General features: G+C 39.7%; 2 protein-coding genes across 4 annotated transcripts in view; one reads left to right on the top strand and one right to left on the bottom strand.

Annotated features, from left to right (window-relative positions):
• Positions 1-15,372, bottom strand: part of LOC136857125 (uncharacterized) — a 341,551-nt gene that overhangs the window by 62,094 nt on the left and 264,085 nt on the right. Inside the window, exon 1 of one of the 3 annotated variants that reach the window (XM_067135530.2) lies at positions 12,192-12,318. The exons of the other annotated variants lie outside the window; for them this stretch is intronic. Within the exon in view, the coding sequence (XP_066991631.1) occupies positions 12,192-12,203 (12 nt within the window). The 5' untranslated portion in view covers positions 12,204-12,318. Of the gene's footprint in view, positions 1-12,191; positions 12,319-15,372 lie in introns of those variants that run through there. 3 annotated transcript variants of the gene reach the window in all.
• Positions 1-15,372, top strand: part of LOC136857123 (microtubule-associated protein 9) — a 275,941-nt gene that overhangs the window by 81,488 nt on the left and 179,081 nt on the right. The gene's annotated exons all lie outside the window — the stretch shown is intronic.

Genomic DNA, 15,372 nt, shown 5'->3' with positions numbered 1-15,372 from the left:
CTGACTAGGGCTTCCCAGGTCTTGGTAAATATTTCGTTGCCGGAAATATGCGAACACTATCCTGAGAATCTGAGAATCCCATCTACCCTGGATTAGCTTTCCGATTTTAACACTGACATTGTATTTGCAACCTCCCATACAATGTCACAAACATCTACCAGGTAGTTTGGAACTAACGCGAACAATAGTGGGGATTTCCGCTGAGGCCGATTCCACCACCGCGCCGATTCAGAGCGCGTACCCGTACTTTTGTTCACTTTTACTTTTAACCTTCACAGAGTTAGCAGTATTGAGTACGGAAATTGTTACCACGATCAGGGGTAGGCCCTCCGCTCATTATAATGGTTACGCGTTACGTGGCTGTGCTTACGCCAAAAGTCATGTCACTGTAAGGGATTGATGCGGTCGAAGAATGAACAAGTACTTTATGTACCTGATGACGCTGCTCTAGAAGTGAAGAAGCAAATGTGTAATGCCAAGAAGAGGGCTCGAGAAGAAACTACACAGTTATGTGAGATGTACACAGATGAAATAGGAAACCTACATATTAAAGGTTAGTAAAGAAACGTCTTCATTTATATTACAATTACGTTCGTCTTTTATTAATATAAAGTACATGTGCCATACGGTAAAATAAAGCAAGAATGAATTCTGTATTACAAATTATATTGTAGGTCAATAAATAACAATACGTAATGTATTTTTACGAAGATTCATATATTTGCTACTAATAGCCTGTACATCCGGAAAAATTGTTGGAATTGTTCTACTCTCTTGACGAAAAGTGTCTTTTTTTTTTTTGTGATTTTTAGCTTTAGATGGTACTTAAATGCAAATTTTGACTGAACAAAAATTGTAGAGCGTAATAAACTCTACAAAATTGGTTATTATGGTTTTTTGTGAAAAATGCATCGTAAATTCAGAAATGAGAAAAATAAGAATGAGACAATATACTTAGATATTTAATACATACTTTAATAATATAGGTACTTAAGCTTTTTAATTAGTCAGTATGGTCGTTTCAGATTATGACTTTGTGACAAAAATGCCCCACGCAGAATCGTTGAAGAGGACCTTGCGAAATCAACGGCGTAACGAGCTTGGAAATCAACAAGAGCCAAAAGAACGCGGTGACGTTATTCTCAATGAAAAAATCTTGAAAATGGCCGATGGCAGCAGTGTTCTCCTTGTAGATGACGGACGAGAATAAAGAATCCTAGTTTTCAGTGGAGACAAAGAAAAAGAAAGTTTAAAAACATCCACACAATTTTTTTATGGATGGTACATCTAGGTGCTGCAGCAAACAGTTTGCTCAAGTCTACACTGTTCATGCAGACCTAGGAGGCCGGCCTGACGAAACAAATGTGTTCCCTGTGGTATTTGGCCTACTCCCTAATAAGAAGAAAGAAACCTACATTCGCCTGTTCCTTCTTGTTAAAGAAGCAGTTCTACAGTTGTGTCGCAGTAAAGTCAATGACGATTTCGAGGCAGATGCAATATCGGCTCTACATCAAGTTTTTCCCTCAACTCAAGTGAGTGGGTTCGATTTCCATACGAAGAAATGCTTACGGAGAACCATTCAAAGTCTGGGTCTACAAGAGGAATACCATCCGAATGAAGAGTTAAGGCTTCACGTCACAACGTGTGCGGCACTGGCATTTTTGAAACCGGAGGACGGATGACGGATGGTTCCAGATTCATGGGGAAGCTTCCGACAACCAAAAACTTTTCGAGTTTTTCGACTACTTTGTGGATACATGGCTACAAAATGAAGAGATACTCATCGAAATGTGGAATTGCTACGGTAAGAGTCACAGAATCACGAATGCTGTAGAAGGATGGCACAACAAATTAAATATTATCGTTGGAAACCCCCTCACCCCAGAGTCAACATGCTGGTGGAATGTTTGAAGAAGGAAGCGGAACACACAAATTGCATGTACATAAGGTTAGAAATACATCTTGAAGGGAAGAAGAGAAAGAAGAATACTTGAAACTGGACGACAGGATTGAGAAAACCATAAAAGTACGTGAAGGGACAAGAGACATTAGGTCCTGCTTAAAAGCATCTCATATTCTGAAATTGGACTAAATTACGGTAACCCACATGTAAATATATTCGTATGTAAAAGTGACGAAGCCTATAACAGCCTATTTTAAGCGACAAATGTATAAAAAAAAATGACTAAGGCTATGAAGGTTGATTTTAAACACGCCAAAATGTTAAGATGATAACTATCAGTTTGACAGTCGAAGGACTTTGTAAAGTGTGATGGAAATCAGTTTCAATAAGTTGTATGGACTAAAGATTGTTTTATTTACAGAGGTCGCTTACATTACATGTCTTGTTTTTTTTTTTTTTTTCTTTCAAAGATAGTGTTCGGAAATTTCCGGCAACGAAATATTTACCAAGACTTGGGAAACCCTAGTCAGGTAGTAATAATCCGTAGTGTGCGCGAATTTCCGCTTTAAGGATGTGTTGGCTCTTTTCCGGACACCGTCTTTCTCAGGTGTTACAATTCTACCCTGGTTAATATACCGGTTTGCTGCAAACTCGCTCTTGACTGGTGATGGGCAGTGGTAGAATGCTTGCTTGTACTGGCGTGTGTGGAGAGATGCGCCAGGTGCGTCTATGACGACACGTCTCAATTGGAGGTCGTTACGTATCTTCTTGGTCCCCCTTCCCTTGCTGCAGCAACTCTGAGTCACAGCCCGCAGATCATTCAACTCTAACCTGTTTCTGTTAAGAGTCATTGTCGTGTAAGATCAAGGAGTAGTAAGAAAATATATTGTATTTAACTACCAGAGTCTTAATATCTATGTCGACGGCAATGAAGAATTCCGATTCCTTTGAAAAACAGGTTAAGAAAATTAAGAAATAAATTGTTCATTGGGAATATGAGTTACTGAGGAATTTTGAACTTGGAAGATAGAGAAGCCTAGCACAACTTTCTTCTTCTTCTCCTTCTTCTTCTTCTGTTTTTCCCAAGTTGGTGGGGTCGCGGATGCGAAATCCGTCGCACATGTAGATCTGCCTCGATTTTGCGGCCCGATGCCCTTTCTGACGCCAAGCTTATGTGGAGAAATGCATTCACTATTGCGTGTTTCTCTGGTGATTGGTAGTGTGATATTTTGGCTCAATATGAAGAGGAATGTGTGGGACAAACATAAAAACTCATCCGCGAGCTGTAGAACCATACACAGTTAAAATATCCGGCCCGGTCGGGAATCGAACCTGGGGCCCTCCGAACCGAAGACCAGTACGCTGACTATGCAGCCAATGAGCCGGACAGAAGCCTGCCATAACTAAATTGAGAAAATACTTCCATATTTATTTAAGTCCCATTCACAATAGTATGTGCCCTTTGGGAAGAGATAAATCAACATTTACTGTATGAGCACTTGGATGGCGAACTATTCCTTTTTGGAGGTTCATTCCCAATGCTGTTAAGTGATAACAGTTGCCCAGTGTCGGAATCGTACAATGAACTGGATCTCTGCATAGCTTTAACATAGCCTCCAGAAATCTATATAAAGATATGAGTACTGATACTGGCTTCACTGTAACACCGAATATCACACTGAGCACGTCGTAATAATAATAATAATAATAAGAAGAAGAAGAAGAAGAAGAAGAAGAAGAAGAAATAGGGGCCATAGTGAAAATGTTTTCATTTTAATTATTTACTTGCCTTCTTCACATTCTATTACTAGATTTGCCCTGGGTTGAGTGATGCATCTGGGCTCTCCATCTTATCGAGTTGGTACGTGATGGGGATTTGGCCCAATTTTACGACCAATTGCCCTTCCTAACGTCAACCCTATGTGGAGGGATGTATTCACTGTTGCATGTTTCTGCGGTGGTTTTATAATATGACCTGTATGTAAATGAAGATGTGTATTAAGATGATGACCTCAAGCCAGAGGAATTAACCAGACACGGTTAAAAACCCCGACCCGGCCGGAATCGAACCCAAGGTCCTCTGAACTGAAGGCCATTACGCAGAACATTCAGTCAAGGAGCCGGACGTCAACGACATACATACATACATACATACATACATACATACATACATACATACATACATATGCAGTGTAACTGTTCAGGTGCTCGCCTCTTATGCTTGCGGTTACAGGATCAAACCCCAGCAAAGTCGACCAGCAATAAGAGTGGTTTAATACGAAAGACCCTTGTCAGCAGATTTACGGGCATATTTTTAAAAAAATCACGCCAAAATTCCGAAATTGTTCTTTTTCCTATAATAATAATAATAATAATAATAATAATAATAATAATAATAATAATAATAATAATAATAATAATTCATTATATTTACACTTGGAGAAGAAACTGATCATCCTGCCAACTTTGCTTGTAACCCTTTTCTGGAAGAATCAGACTACCGGTAATAATCGGGTTGAGAACTGTGTAAGCTTGTAGAAAAAGCAGCTTAACCTCAGGGTACAGACGTCTATAACGAGCAGCGTGTGTTGAAGCTGCTACAACGTGGGTCGCGTATCGCCCAGGCACGGCAAACAATGCCAAAGGAATGCATTTTTTCTTTCGAACTGGTCGGCAGAGGCGACTTAAACATTTATTGCCACTGTGGCAGCGTTGAGTTACAAAGACCTCATCTTGTGCCAGCATCTTCCAATATAAGCGCTACAGGATGTTTATCTTGAGTTGACTTTTGCATGAGAAATATTGATAATAAATTATAACAATTTCATGCAGCTATAACTAGCTTGGTGCAGCCCTTGTTAGACAGACCCTGAGGGTGGACGGCGCCTCTCGTGTACGGAAAGCTGCGTGTCGATGTGGTAGAGGATAGTGTTAGGGTGGTGAATGAGTTGCATGGATGTCAGGGATAACAAAAATACCGAGTCCCCGAATCAAGGGAACTGACTGTTTAAAATTAAAATTCTTCGAACCTAAGGATCGAGAGCCAAGATGCTGACCACTCAGTCATGAAACCCAACAGAAGTAAGGATAAATATATGGTTGAGTAGCTCGAAAAGTCGATCGCAGGCTCCCTGACTCCTGGTTGGCGGGTTCGGTGGTTCTTTCTTTATTCGAATCAGAAGTACAATAGAATAATACTAGTACTAGATGGATTCGGTGGTATTTGAAGATGCTCTAATACACCAGCCCGTACAAGGGGATTTACTGGCATGAAAAAAACTTCCTCGAGACACACTTCCGGCACCTCAGCGTCTCCGAAAACCGAAGAAAGTAGCTAGTTAGACGTAAAATCAACAACATAACGGTTAAAATGCTGTTAGCTCACAACGAAGAGGGTTGATGCTTATGTGTAGTGATGTTCAATATTGTTCAGCTTTCCTGTATTGTTCCATCACGATTTATGGATTCGTAGTTATCAAAATATTTGATATAACAACACCTATAGCGTATTCAAGACTGTGTAGCAGATGATCGATGCACATCCACTGTACAGTAGAGATTATCCTAATGGTAAAGATTATTCCGGGTAAAAATAAAACATAAGTTGTAATTTATTTAAATTATATTTTGCTGAATTGTACAAGACTTTCGATCAAACGGCTTAGGGATACCTATCTCAAAATTTAGAATGATAAAGCGAAAATAGCACCTCTTCCTCACACACAAAGAAAAGGAAAAAGTGTTTTTCATAAGTTGTTATACACGGATAATCTCTCTCAGACAATAATGCCTAACTCTACGAGTTCTCAAGGTACGGTACGTGGGGATGACGGGATCTAGCCGAGTTAAGTTTCATCTGTTCTCTCCGTCATCCCTGGATCAAGTCTTTCTTTTTCGATCCCGACTGAATTAAATATAAGAGCTAGAGAACATTTTCTTTTACATATTTTGTGGACCTTCAAATTTTCATCCAGTACTCTCAATCCCTGTAGGTTCATGCCTCTGTAATGGGGCTAATGTAGCCGATGTACATTTCATTGCAACAGCAGTTGAGACTACCGCAGGCGCTGCCTACCTGATGATACTAAATTCGTGCTTGGTTCACCCGGAAAGTCACCATCGAAAAGGTGAAAAAAAATAGCAACGAGATTTCCTCTTCTTGAGAAGCACATGACTGTGAGATTCACTCGGCCTATACACCCAACCTGAGCAAGTTAATTCTTGAGGACAAAGGCGGTCGGGCATAGAATTAACCGCCTCTATAATAATAATAATAATAATAATAATAATAATAATAATAATAATAATAATAATAACCATTATAGTTATCACATTCAAATACAAATAGATCTATGGTTTCATTGATAATGCTGTTGACTCAGTTTAAGAACTAGGAGCATTCTTGATCAGCTACACCTTGTATTTTTTTAGTGAAAGAAATACTTATTAAAGCAATATAAATAGTATAACTTAGTACTGTACTGAGTCTGCCTCTATGGTGTAGTGGTTAGTGTGATTAGCTGCCACCTCCGGAGGCCTGGGTTCGATTCCCGGCTCTGTCACGAAATGTGAACAGTGGTACGAGGGCCGGAGTGGGATCCACTCAGTCTTGGGAGGTCAACTGAATAGAGGGGGATTCGATTCCCTCCTCAGCCATCCTCGAAGTGGTTTCCCATGGTTTCCCACTTCTCCTCCAGGCAAATGCCGGGATTGTACCTAACTTAAGGCAGCAGCCGCTTCCTTCCCTCTTCCTTGTCTATTCCTTCCACCTGGGCGAGGTGTGAGCATTTGCCTGGCGTGAAAATGGGAAACCACGGAAAACCGTCTTCAGGGCTGCCGACATTCGGATTCGAACCCACTATCTCCCAGATGCAATCTCACAGCCACGAAATTTTAAAAATAGTACGAGGACTGGAACGGGATCCACTCAGCCTCGGGAGGTCAAGTGAGAAGAGGGGTCGATTCTCACTTCAGCTATCCTCGAAGTGGTTTTTCCGTGGTTTCCCACTTCTTGTCCTGGCAAATGTCGGGATGGTACCTAACTTAAGGCCACGGCTGCCTCCTTTCCTCTTCCTTGCCTATCCCTTCCAAAATCCCCATCCCCCAGAAGGCCTCTGTTCAGCATAGGAGGTAAGGCCGCTCGGGCGAGATACTGGTACTCCAGGACACTGCCCTTGAGGCGGTAGAGGTGGAATCCCACGCTGAGTCCAGGGGGAAAACTAACCCAGGAGGGTAAATAAATTAAATACATAAATAAATAATAATAAAATAAAGCAAATTCTGAGGTCAAGATTTTTTCATTAAGTTTATATAACCTTGAGTTTCGGATCTTGTCTTGTGGTTAGGAGAGTAGACTAACATATCAGGGCACAACCCCTTTGGTTCTGCCATATCCAATTTCATTTTCCGACCAGGTAATGATATTTTAACGTCGAAATAATGTAATCGATTGTACTGAAATTCTGAGACTCAACTTGACATAGTTTAAGAGATACACCGGCACTTCGGCGTCTTCGAAAACCGTAAAAGTAGTTTAGTGGGACGTAAAATTATTATTATTATTATTATTATTATTATTATTATTATTATTATTATTATTATTATGATTATTATTTACAGTATAGCAGTATAGCAAATATATGCAGCACTTTAGTTTTGACCGCGAGTATTTCAAACAATTAAATTTATGTCAAAGAGAACAGGAAAAAGTGTGCCGTTGCAAGGAGCACTTCTGAATTTCTTCACAGGAAAGTTATCCAATAGTCACTTTCTTGTAATATAGGTTTTCGTGGGGACATCGCACACCGTTTAGAGCGGAAATCATATCATGGAAGAATTAGAGCAGCTCTCCTCCACTTTCATTTATTTGTCATCTACGAACAAATTTTCTAGTGACAGCTTGTAAGCGTCTCCCGGAGCTCTCTATGTCAGTCTATGACGAAGAGTTTAGACAGGTAACCTAGTGAATTGAACAAACAAGTTGATAGAAATGGAACTGCTCATTCTACCCTCTTCTACCTCATCTATCTGAGGAACAACTCTGAGGCCTCTGTAGTGGTGGTTATACTGTATATTGTTTTGGCTAATATAGTTTCATCATTTCTAAATTCATTAAGAGGTTATTCTTCTCTCTTACTATATCGGGATAAGGAACACTTCGTTCTTCTCTATACTTTTTCACTTGGCGTCTTGTATCTCATTTCCGATATGTACGAGACATTCAATTACTTTTGCGTCGAGTTTCGAAACAAAAGCGAAAAGTTAAATACTATCGAAAAACTCATTAACACCTAAAAGCTATATGAATAATTCTGTGGTGGTTGTAAGATTGTAAGAAAGAAAGAAAGACAGAAAGAAAGAAAGAAAGAAAGAAAGAAAGAAAGAAAGAAAGAAAGAAAAGCGATATATAGATTTATTAATCGATCAATTTATTTATTTATTTATTTATTTATTTATTTATTTATTTATTTATTTATTTATTTATTTATTTATTTATATGGAAGAGCAGTTCGTCATTTCCATGACGATATACTATAAACCCTATGTGAAATATTTTCTGAGGGTGATATAACAAACTGTCTACCATGTTGCATGGTCTGCTACATGTCGAGTACATTCTTTTATTTTATAACGCTCTGCCGCAGCACAGATGGAAAGGCGCGTCAGATCTGGAAGCTGTACAATCCACAGATCTGACATTTAAATTCCAACTATCTTCTATGTGTCTTTTATCCTAAATTATTTCAACCAAATGCTGCAATGAAAACGTATTTATATACATGGGACCCATTTCACTCGCTCAGTCTCAGGTGAATAATGATACTGACAGCCACAGACACAGTAGTAACATCGCACGCACAAGGTACTGTACAAGGTGTTTTATCACCGCGATGTAACCCGCAAATAAGTTTCTTTTACAATTGGCTTTACGTCGCACCGACACAGATAGGACTTATGGCGACGATGGGATTAGAAAAGGCTAGGAGTGGGAAGAAAAGTGGCGAAGCCGTCATTAAGGTACAGCCCCAGCATTTGCCTGGTGTGAACCGCAAATACGTATAACCAGAATTGTATATATAGACCCAAACCAAATCAAATCAAACCTCATGGCGCAACAGCCCCGAAGGACCATGGCCTACCAAGTGTCCGCTGCTCATTCCGAAGGCCTGCAGATTTTGAGGTGTCGTATGGTCAGCACGACGAATATTCTCAGCCGCTATTCTTGGCTTCCTAGACCGGATTATATAATATGTATATATAACAAGATATGTAGTTACTCAAAGTGATATATTGAGATTTCATGTGAAAATGATGAACTACTAGAAGGCAGCGGTTATAGATCGTGTCTGCGTAATATTGTATAACTCCCATACACTAGATACACGTGACTGAAATCGCGTTGTAGATCCTGAATAAAACAATATCTGAAAACAATTTAATACATCAAAGACTATTGTGGTTGGTGACATCAGTGATATTATCGTTTCATAATACAATAATTAACTCTCTCTGCAGATTAGTGGTAGAGTGTCAGCATCCAGATCCTAAGGAAGTCGAATTTTTGAAATGTACTGTAATGGGAGTTCATATTGCACTCCATGTCGTACGATATCGGTATGGAAAAGATCTCCGATGACTCACATTTGGTGTTTACCCAACAAAATTAGTTAAAACTCTGTATTAAGCCATAGATCGCCGAACAGAACTCCGTTTGTCTGTCATCTGGTAGAGTAAAGAGAAACATCAGAATTGGCACACAGGCTACCCTAGATGGCGTCAACTCAAAATGCCTGTAAATGTTGGCAGAGGTTATACGATTATTATTATTATTATTATTATTATTATTATTATTATTAACTCTCTGTAGACATCAATTTCAAATCATATTAATGAAAAATTAACTCCTAAGTAAATTATGTGTGGGGTCCTGTGGAACAATGATGGACTTCTTTCAGAAAAGCAAATGCGCTGTTTGTGGATAGTTGAGAAGACAGTAAGAGTGCTCGTTCGTTTTTTATGATACTTGTTAAGGTGTGGTCGGCTCCAAAGAGTACCACGAGATCACACGACCTTTCTCAAGTCCCCTTGATCCCGCGCGTCTGTTCCGGTTAGCGGGAATCTGGTCTCGGCCGCAAGTTCCTCTGTATTACCTGACGACCTTTAGCGGGTGGACTGGAGCACTTTGAAACGAGTCCTTCAACATTTCAATTGAGAGACACGCCTTGACTTGGCTTGCATTCACTTGCTACGTCAGCTTGGCCTGCAGAGAAAATTAGCCCATTAACGACCAGAATAACAACCACCTCGAAAGAGAAATGTCATATCGAAATTGGCGCGAGATAGCAAATATTCATTACCCAATTAGTGACCTGTTCCCATACAGAGCATAATAGCTTAATGAAGGCTGTATGCAAAAAAAAAAAAAAGTATTTTCAAGAGTGAACAAGTATTAGATAACATGATAGTGAGGTATGGATCAAATGGGAGAAAGTTTAATAACATTATGTGATTAAAATGAAATGTTGCTTGTACCAAAATAAATTTTACATTCTTCTTCTTCTTCTTCTTCTTCTTCTTATTATTATTATTATTATTATTATTATACGCAGATATGGCGTCGTTAATAAACATGAAGAATATTTTAACACGCGACAAATGATCTTATGATTTGAGCAAAAAAAAAAATTAGAACCATGCTATTAAGGAAAAATATCACATTGTGACAAAGTGGGAAGGTAATTTAGTTCTGGACTTACTTGTCATATCAATATAGTAAAAAAAAATGGGTAACTATGCAAATCCCCAAAACACTGTGTAAATCTAGGATCAAAAATTCAAATCTTTTAGCGTAGGTCTACACCCTTCTTATTCTTAGTTTTGTCATTTTGTATGTATTTATGTATGGAGATGTTTTTCTTTTTTACTACATCTCCCCACAGTTAACCAATTATCTACTAATTTATCAACCAAATTGAAGCCGAAGGTCTCTGAATATCGGAGCTTTTCTCAGTTAAGTTCATAAATGACTAAGATTAGTTTAAAGAATTGGGTTGGATGGAAGAGTAGTTCAAAACCACTCTGAGGTACCGGTAATATGGATGATATGAGTAACAATCAGAGAGTGGCATAGGCATAGGCAGAGGGAGGTTATTAGAACAAGACTCCTTACGAAGATTTGATAAGCACAACATTCCATATGGAAAAGAAGAACTTAGCTAGTTAATAGGGGAAAAGAAAGGCATTAGGTCAGAATGGAGTATACAAATATTCTTTAAACCCGTACATAAAATATTCTCTATGACTTAGGCCAGGGGTAAAGATTTTTTTTATATTTAACACCATAATGTTTTTTTCCAATTACAAAAGTAATGGCAAAGAGAAGGGAAGTAAGAATTCCTGTCAGAACGTAATGCTTTTTAATAGCCTTGAAGGAAAGACTGTACTAAGCATGCTTAAAGAGCTACCACCGAATCATCTACAAAAAATAAACGCAAATAATGTTGTTAATGTTAACCACCATGAGCCAAAATGAAAAACTGTGTGTAAGGATATTCTCACTTTTTACCGTGATACCCTTTTATTATCATTCTGTTATTAACATTTATAATTCTAACTTTCCTAACCAACATAAATCTAGCAAAAATCAATAACTAGGCAATCGAGTCCCTTTGAAAAATTATACCGGAATAAGTGATATTTTAGAACTTGTTTGGTATCAGAATTTTCCTTTTCTTCTGAAACTATTATATCAGAATACTCGAGTAGGTTTGTAACAACTGAAATATACTTTGTGATGGAAACTTAATGAGAGTTACTGTACAATACCACCAATAGTATTACCTACACGGAACACGTTCGTACTCTCTCTTCAATCTTTCTTTCTTTTTTTTTTTTAAATACAAGGACATACATTTTGTCAAATTTTCTAATACTATTGGAATATTAGTATTGTCATCAGACATTCAGGTGCTAGGAATGAATCAAAGTTGATTTTGCACTTTTGTTGCTTACCTAGAAGTATTTTCTGAAAATATGTCAAATTTTCTCATGACGCCCGAAATATGCTAATATGCAACGTCGTTTGTGGATTCTACTGCTTTCTACTCTTCCGAAAACAAGTTCTCCATTCTTAACTTATCTCAGTTTCAGCAATGCTGTAACTGGTAATTGCTCAAAAAGCATTATATTTAACCTATTTTTAGGAACAAACTAGTGAACAACATTTGTAAAAGACGGGTTTTAAAGACCATCTTTGTGGTGAAAACCACATGAACTTTGTAGTACTTACTTTCATTGTCATTGTTGTATGATCCAGTAAGCTACCAATCCAATCCAACCTTAGCAAAGCCACTGCAATAGGTCAGCGAAGCGTGCAGTACGCCTTTATATGTGTTCGGCGACAGCCAGGGAGAAACGCGGACCACGAGTCCGCCCTTGGACCAGCCAGAGAAAGAGAGAGTGGGGAGTTAGTGGAGAGCGAAGGTAAAAAAGAAAAAAAAGAAGGAAAAAAAAAGAAGGAAGTTTTACTGAAATATCACAATATATTTCTCCATCAAGTGATGCACGTTGGCAGGCTCTTACATTACACAGCAAGTTTCATTCTACGGTCAGACCAATTGTTACAAAATGTCTCTAAACCCTCAGGAATATACTGTATTACCAAAACAGATGTACAACGGCATCTTCCTCGATCCGGTAGTGAGACGTTGACTTCTGTGCTTTATCAACCTCTGTACCATGAGGTCTCGAGGGTTTTGGCCCGTGGCAACATAATTATATTTTGGCTAGATTTCTAAAATTCAGGAAATCAGAAACATTGATAAATGAGGGGCTTCACGTCGCACCGACACAGATAGGTCTTATGGCGACGATGGGATAGGAAGGGCCTAGGAGTTGGAAGGAAGCGGTCGTGGCCTTAATTAAGGTACAGCCCCAGCATTTAACTGGTGTGAAAATGGGAAACCACGGAAAACCATCTTCAGGGCTGCCGACAGTGGGATTCGAACCCACTATCTCCCGGATGCAAGCTCACAGCCGCGCGCCTCTACGCGCACGGCCAACTCGCCTGGTGATAAATGATTAAATAATGACGTAGGAGAGAGATACGTTTCCAAATAAATCTACAGTTTATCGTTTGTAACCTCAGTCATTCTATCGTAACAATGATTTTTTTTCAAATAATTGTAAGTATATTGGGAAGTTTAAACATTTTGGAGCCTCAGATACAGAGTGCAGGTTAAAAAATGAAAAAAAAAAAATGTTTAATTGAGATCTTACAGTACAGCCTACTTCTCCATCAAGTGATGTACATGGGGAGGCTATTACATTATACAGCAAGTTTCATTCCACGATCCGACTAATTGCTATACCTATGCTGTATTACCAACACAGATGCAATGATCGTGATGAACTTGACCAAGATACAAAATTACCTAAGATTAGAATTAATCTGAGTAAAATCAACCGAACGAGTTGGCTGTGCGGTTCGGTGGCGTGGATGTGAGCTTGCATTCAAAAAATGGTGGATTCGTATCCAATTGTCGACAGTACTGAAGATGGATTTTCGTGGTTTCTCGTTTTCACTCCAGGCTGTACCTTAATTAAGACTACGACCGCTATTTGGCCAATTTTAGCCCTTTCCCATCCTAGTGTCACCGAAAACTTTCGACGTATTAGTACGCCGTTTAACCATTAGCAAAAGAAAAACACTTACAGGAATGTATTTGATTTTAAAATGAGGATAGACCGATAAACAGGTTATGAACCCATTAGCTTCTTACTGAGCTTACCTTTCTAATAATATTTAATATTATATTTACAAGGTAATCATCATTGATAGAATAGTCTAACTCCCTGGCTGAATGATCAGGCGTAATGGCCTTCGGTTCACAGGGGCCCGGGTTCGATTCCCAGCCGGTCTGGGGATTTGAATTCTTCTTCTATCGTTTTTCCCACATCCTGGCGGGGTTGTGAGTATGAACTGTATCACACATGTGGATGTGGCATTGTCCTTCCTGACACCAACCCTAGACTCTTTATTACACCGAATGAGTTAGTCATGTGGTTAGTGTCGCGCAACTGTGAGCTTGCCTTCAGGAGTTTGTGGTTTCGAATCCCACCGTCGGCAGCGCTGAAGATTAGTTTTCTAAGTTTTCCCATTTTCACACCAGACAAATACTGGGGCTGGACCTAAATTAAGGCCACGTCTGCTACCTTCCCAGTCCTGGCCCTTTCCCATCCTTGCGTCGTCAAAAACCTTCGATGTGTTAGTGCGACGTTAAACAATTAGCAAAGAAACAAACAAACAGAAACTCTTTATCATTAACATTTTAGTACAAATGCCTAAGATTTATTCTCAGGACTGAACATATTAATAAAACTTCTGATATTAGTGAAAGACCTTCCCTAAGGTCCGCCTCTGTGGTGTAGTGGTTAGTGTGATTAGCTGCCACCCCCGAAGGCCCGGGTTCGATTCCCGGCTCTGCCACGAAATTTGAAAAAGTGGTATGAGGGCTGGAACGGGGTCCAGGCAGCCTAGGGAGGTCAACTGAGTAGAGGTGAGTTCGATTCCCACCTTAGCCATCCTGGAAGTGGTTTTCCGTGGTTTCCCAATTCTCCTCCAGGCAAATGCCGGGATGGTACCTAACTTAAGGCCACGGCCGCTTCCTTCCCTCTTCCTTGCCTATCCCTTCCAATCTTCCCATCCCCCCGCAAGGCTCCTGTTCAGCATGGCAGGTGAGGCCGCCTGGGCGAGGTACTGGTCATTCTCCCCAGTTGTATCCCCGGACCCAGAGTCTGAAGCTCCAGGACACTGCCCTGAGGCGGTGGAGGTGGTATCACTCGCTGAGTCCGAGGGAAAAACTGACCTTGGAGGGTAAACAGATAAAGAAGAAGAAGACCTTCCCTAAGAGTAACTAAAACTACTACTATAAATAGTACATAAATAAGGCTGGTCGTCGTCACTTTTATCACTCCTACATCACTATTCTCTTCCAGAGTTCTACACGCGTAAGTACAAATCTTGTACCTCCTGGTTCATGATACGGGGTTGGAGGTGAGGTGATATAAGTTCATGGCATGTTTTTAAGGCCTGATGCCCTTTCTAACGCCAAACTCAGTTGAAGAGCTAATCAAGATGAAATAATGACGGCTGTGAATAGGAATGAATGAATAACAACTGTAACGGCATTGTCCTGGGTATGAAAATAGGAAACCACAGAAAGCCATTCTCAGGGCAGCCAACTGTGGGGTTTGAACCCACGTGTCACTCGAATGCAGAGCTTGGTTCCGCAGCTGTAGCAGCCACTGCGCTCGCTACGAGTTAGTAAAACAAAAAATGTTACCTATTAATCGCTGGATATCTCACGCCGCGATACAAGTTCGTAACTGTAAATTTTGCATCGCAGCATCGATGTATTTAGAGTCATAACGATGACTCAGGTGTGTCGTCTCAGACATAACGACTATAG

The sequence above is a fragment of the Anabrus simplex genome, chromosome 1 (genome assembly GCF_040414725.1).
Source record: "Anabrus simplex isolate iqAnaSimp1 chromosome 1, ASM4041472v1, whole genome shotgun sequence".
NCBI classification, from domain to species: Eukaryota; Metazoa; Arthropoda; class Insecta; order Orthoptera; family Tettigoniidae; genus Anabrus; species Anabrus simplex.
Note: the sequence above shows the minus strand (reverse complement) of the source record. Positions and strands in the feature narration are given on the sequence as shown.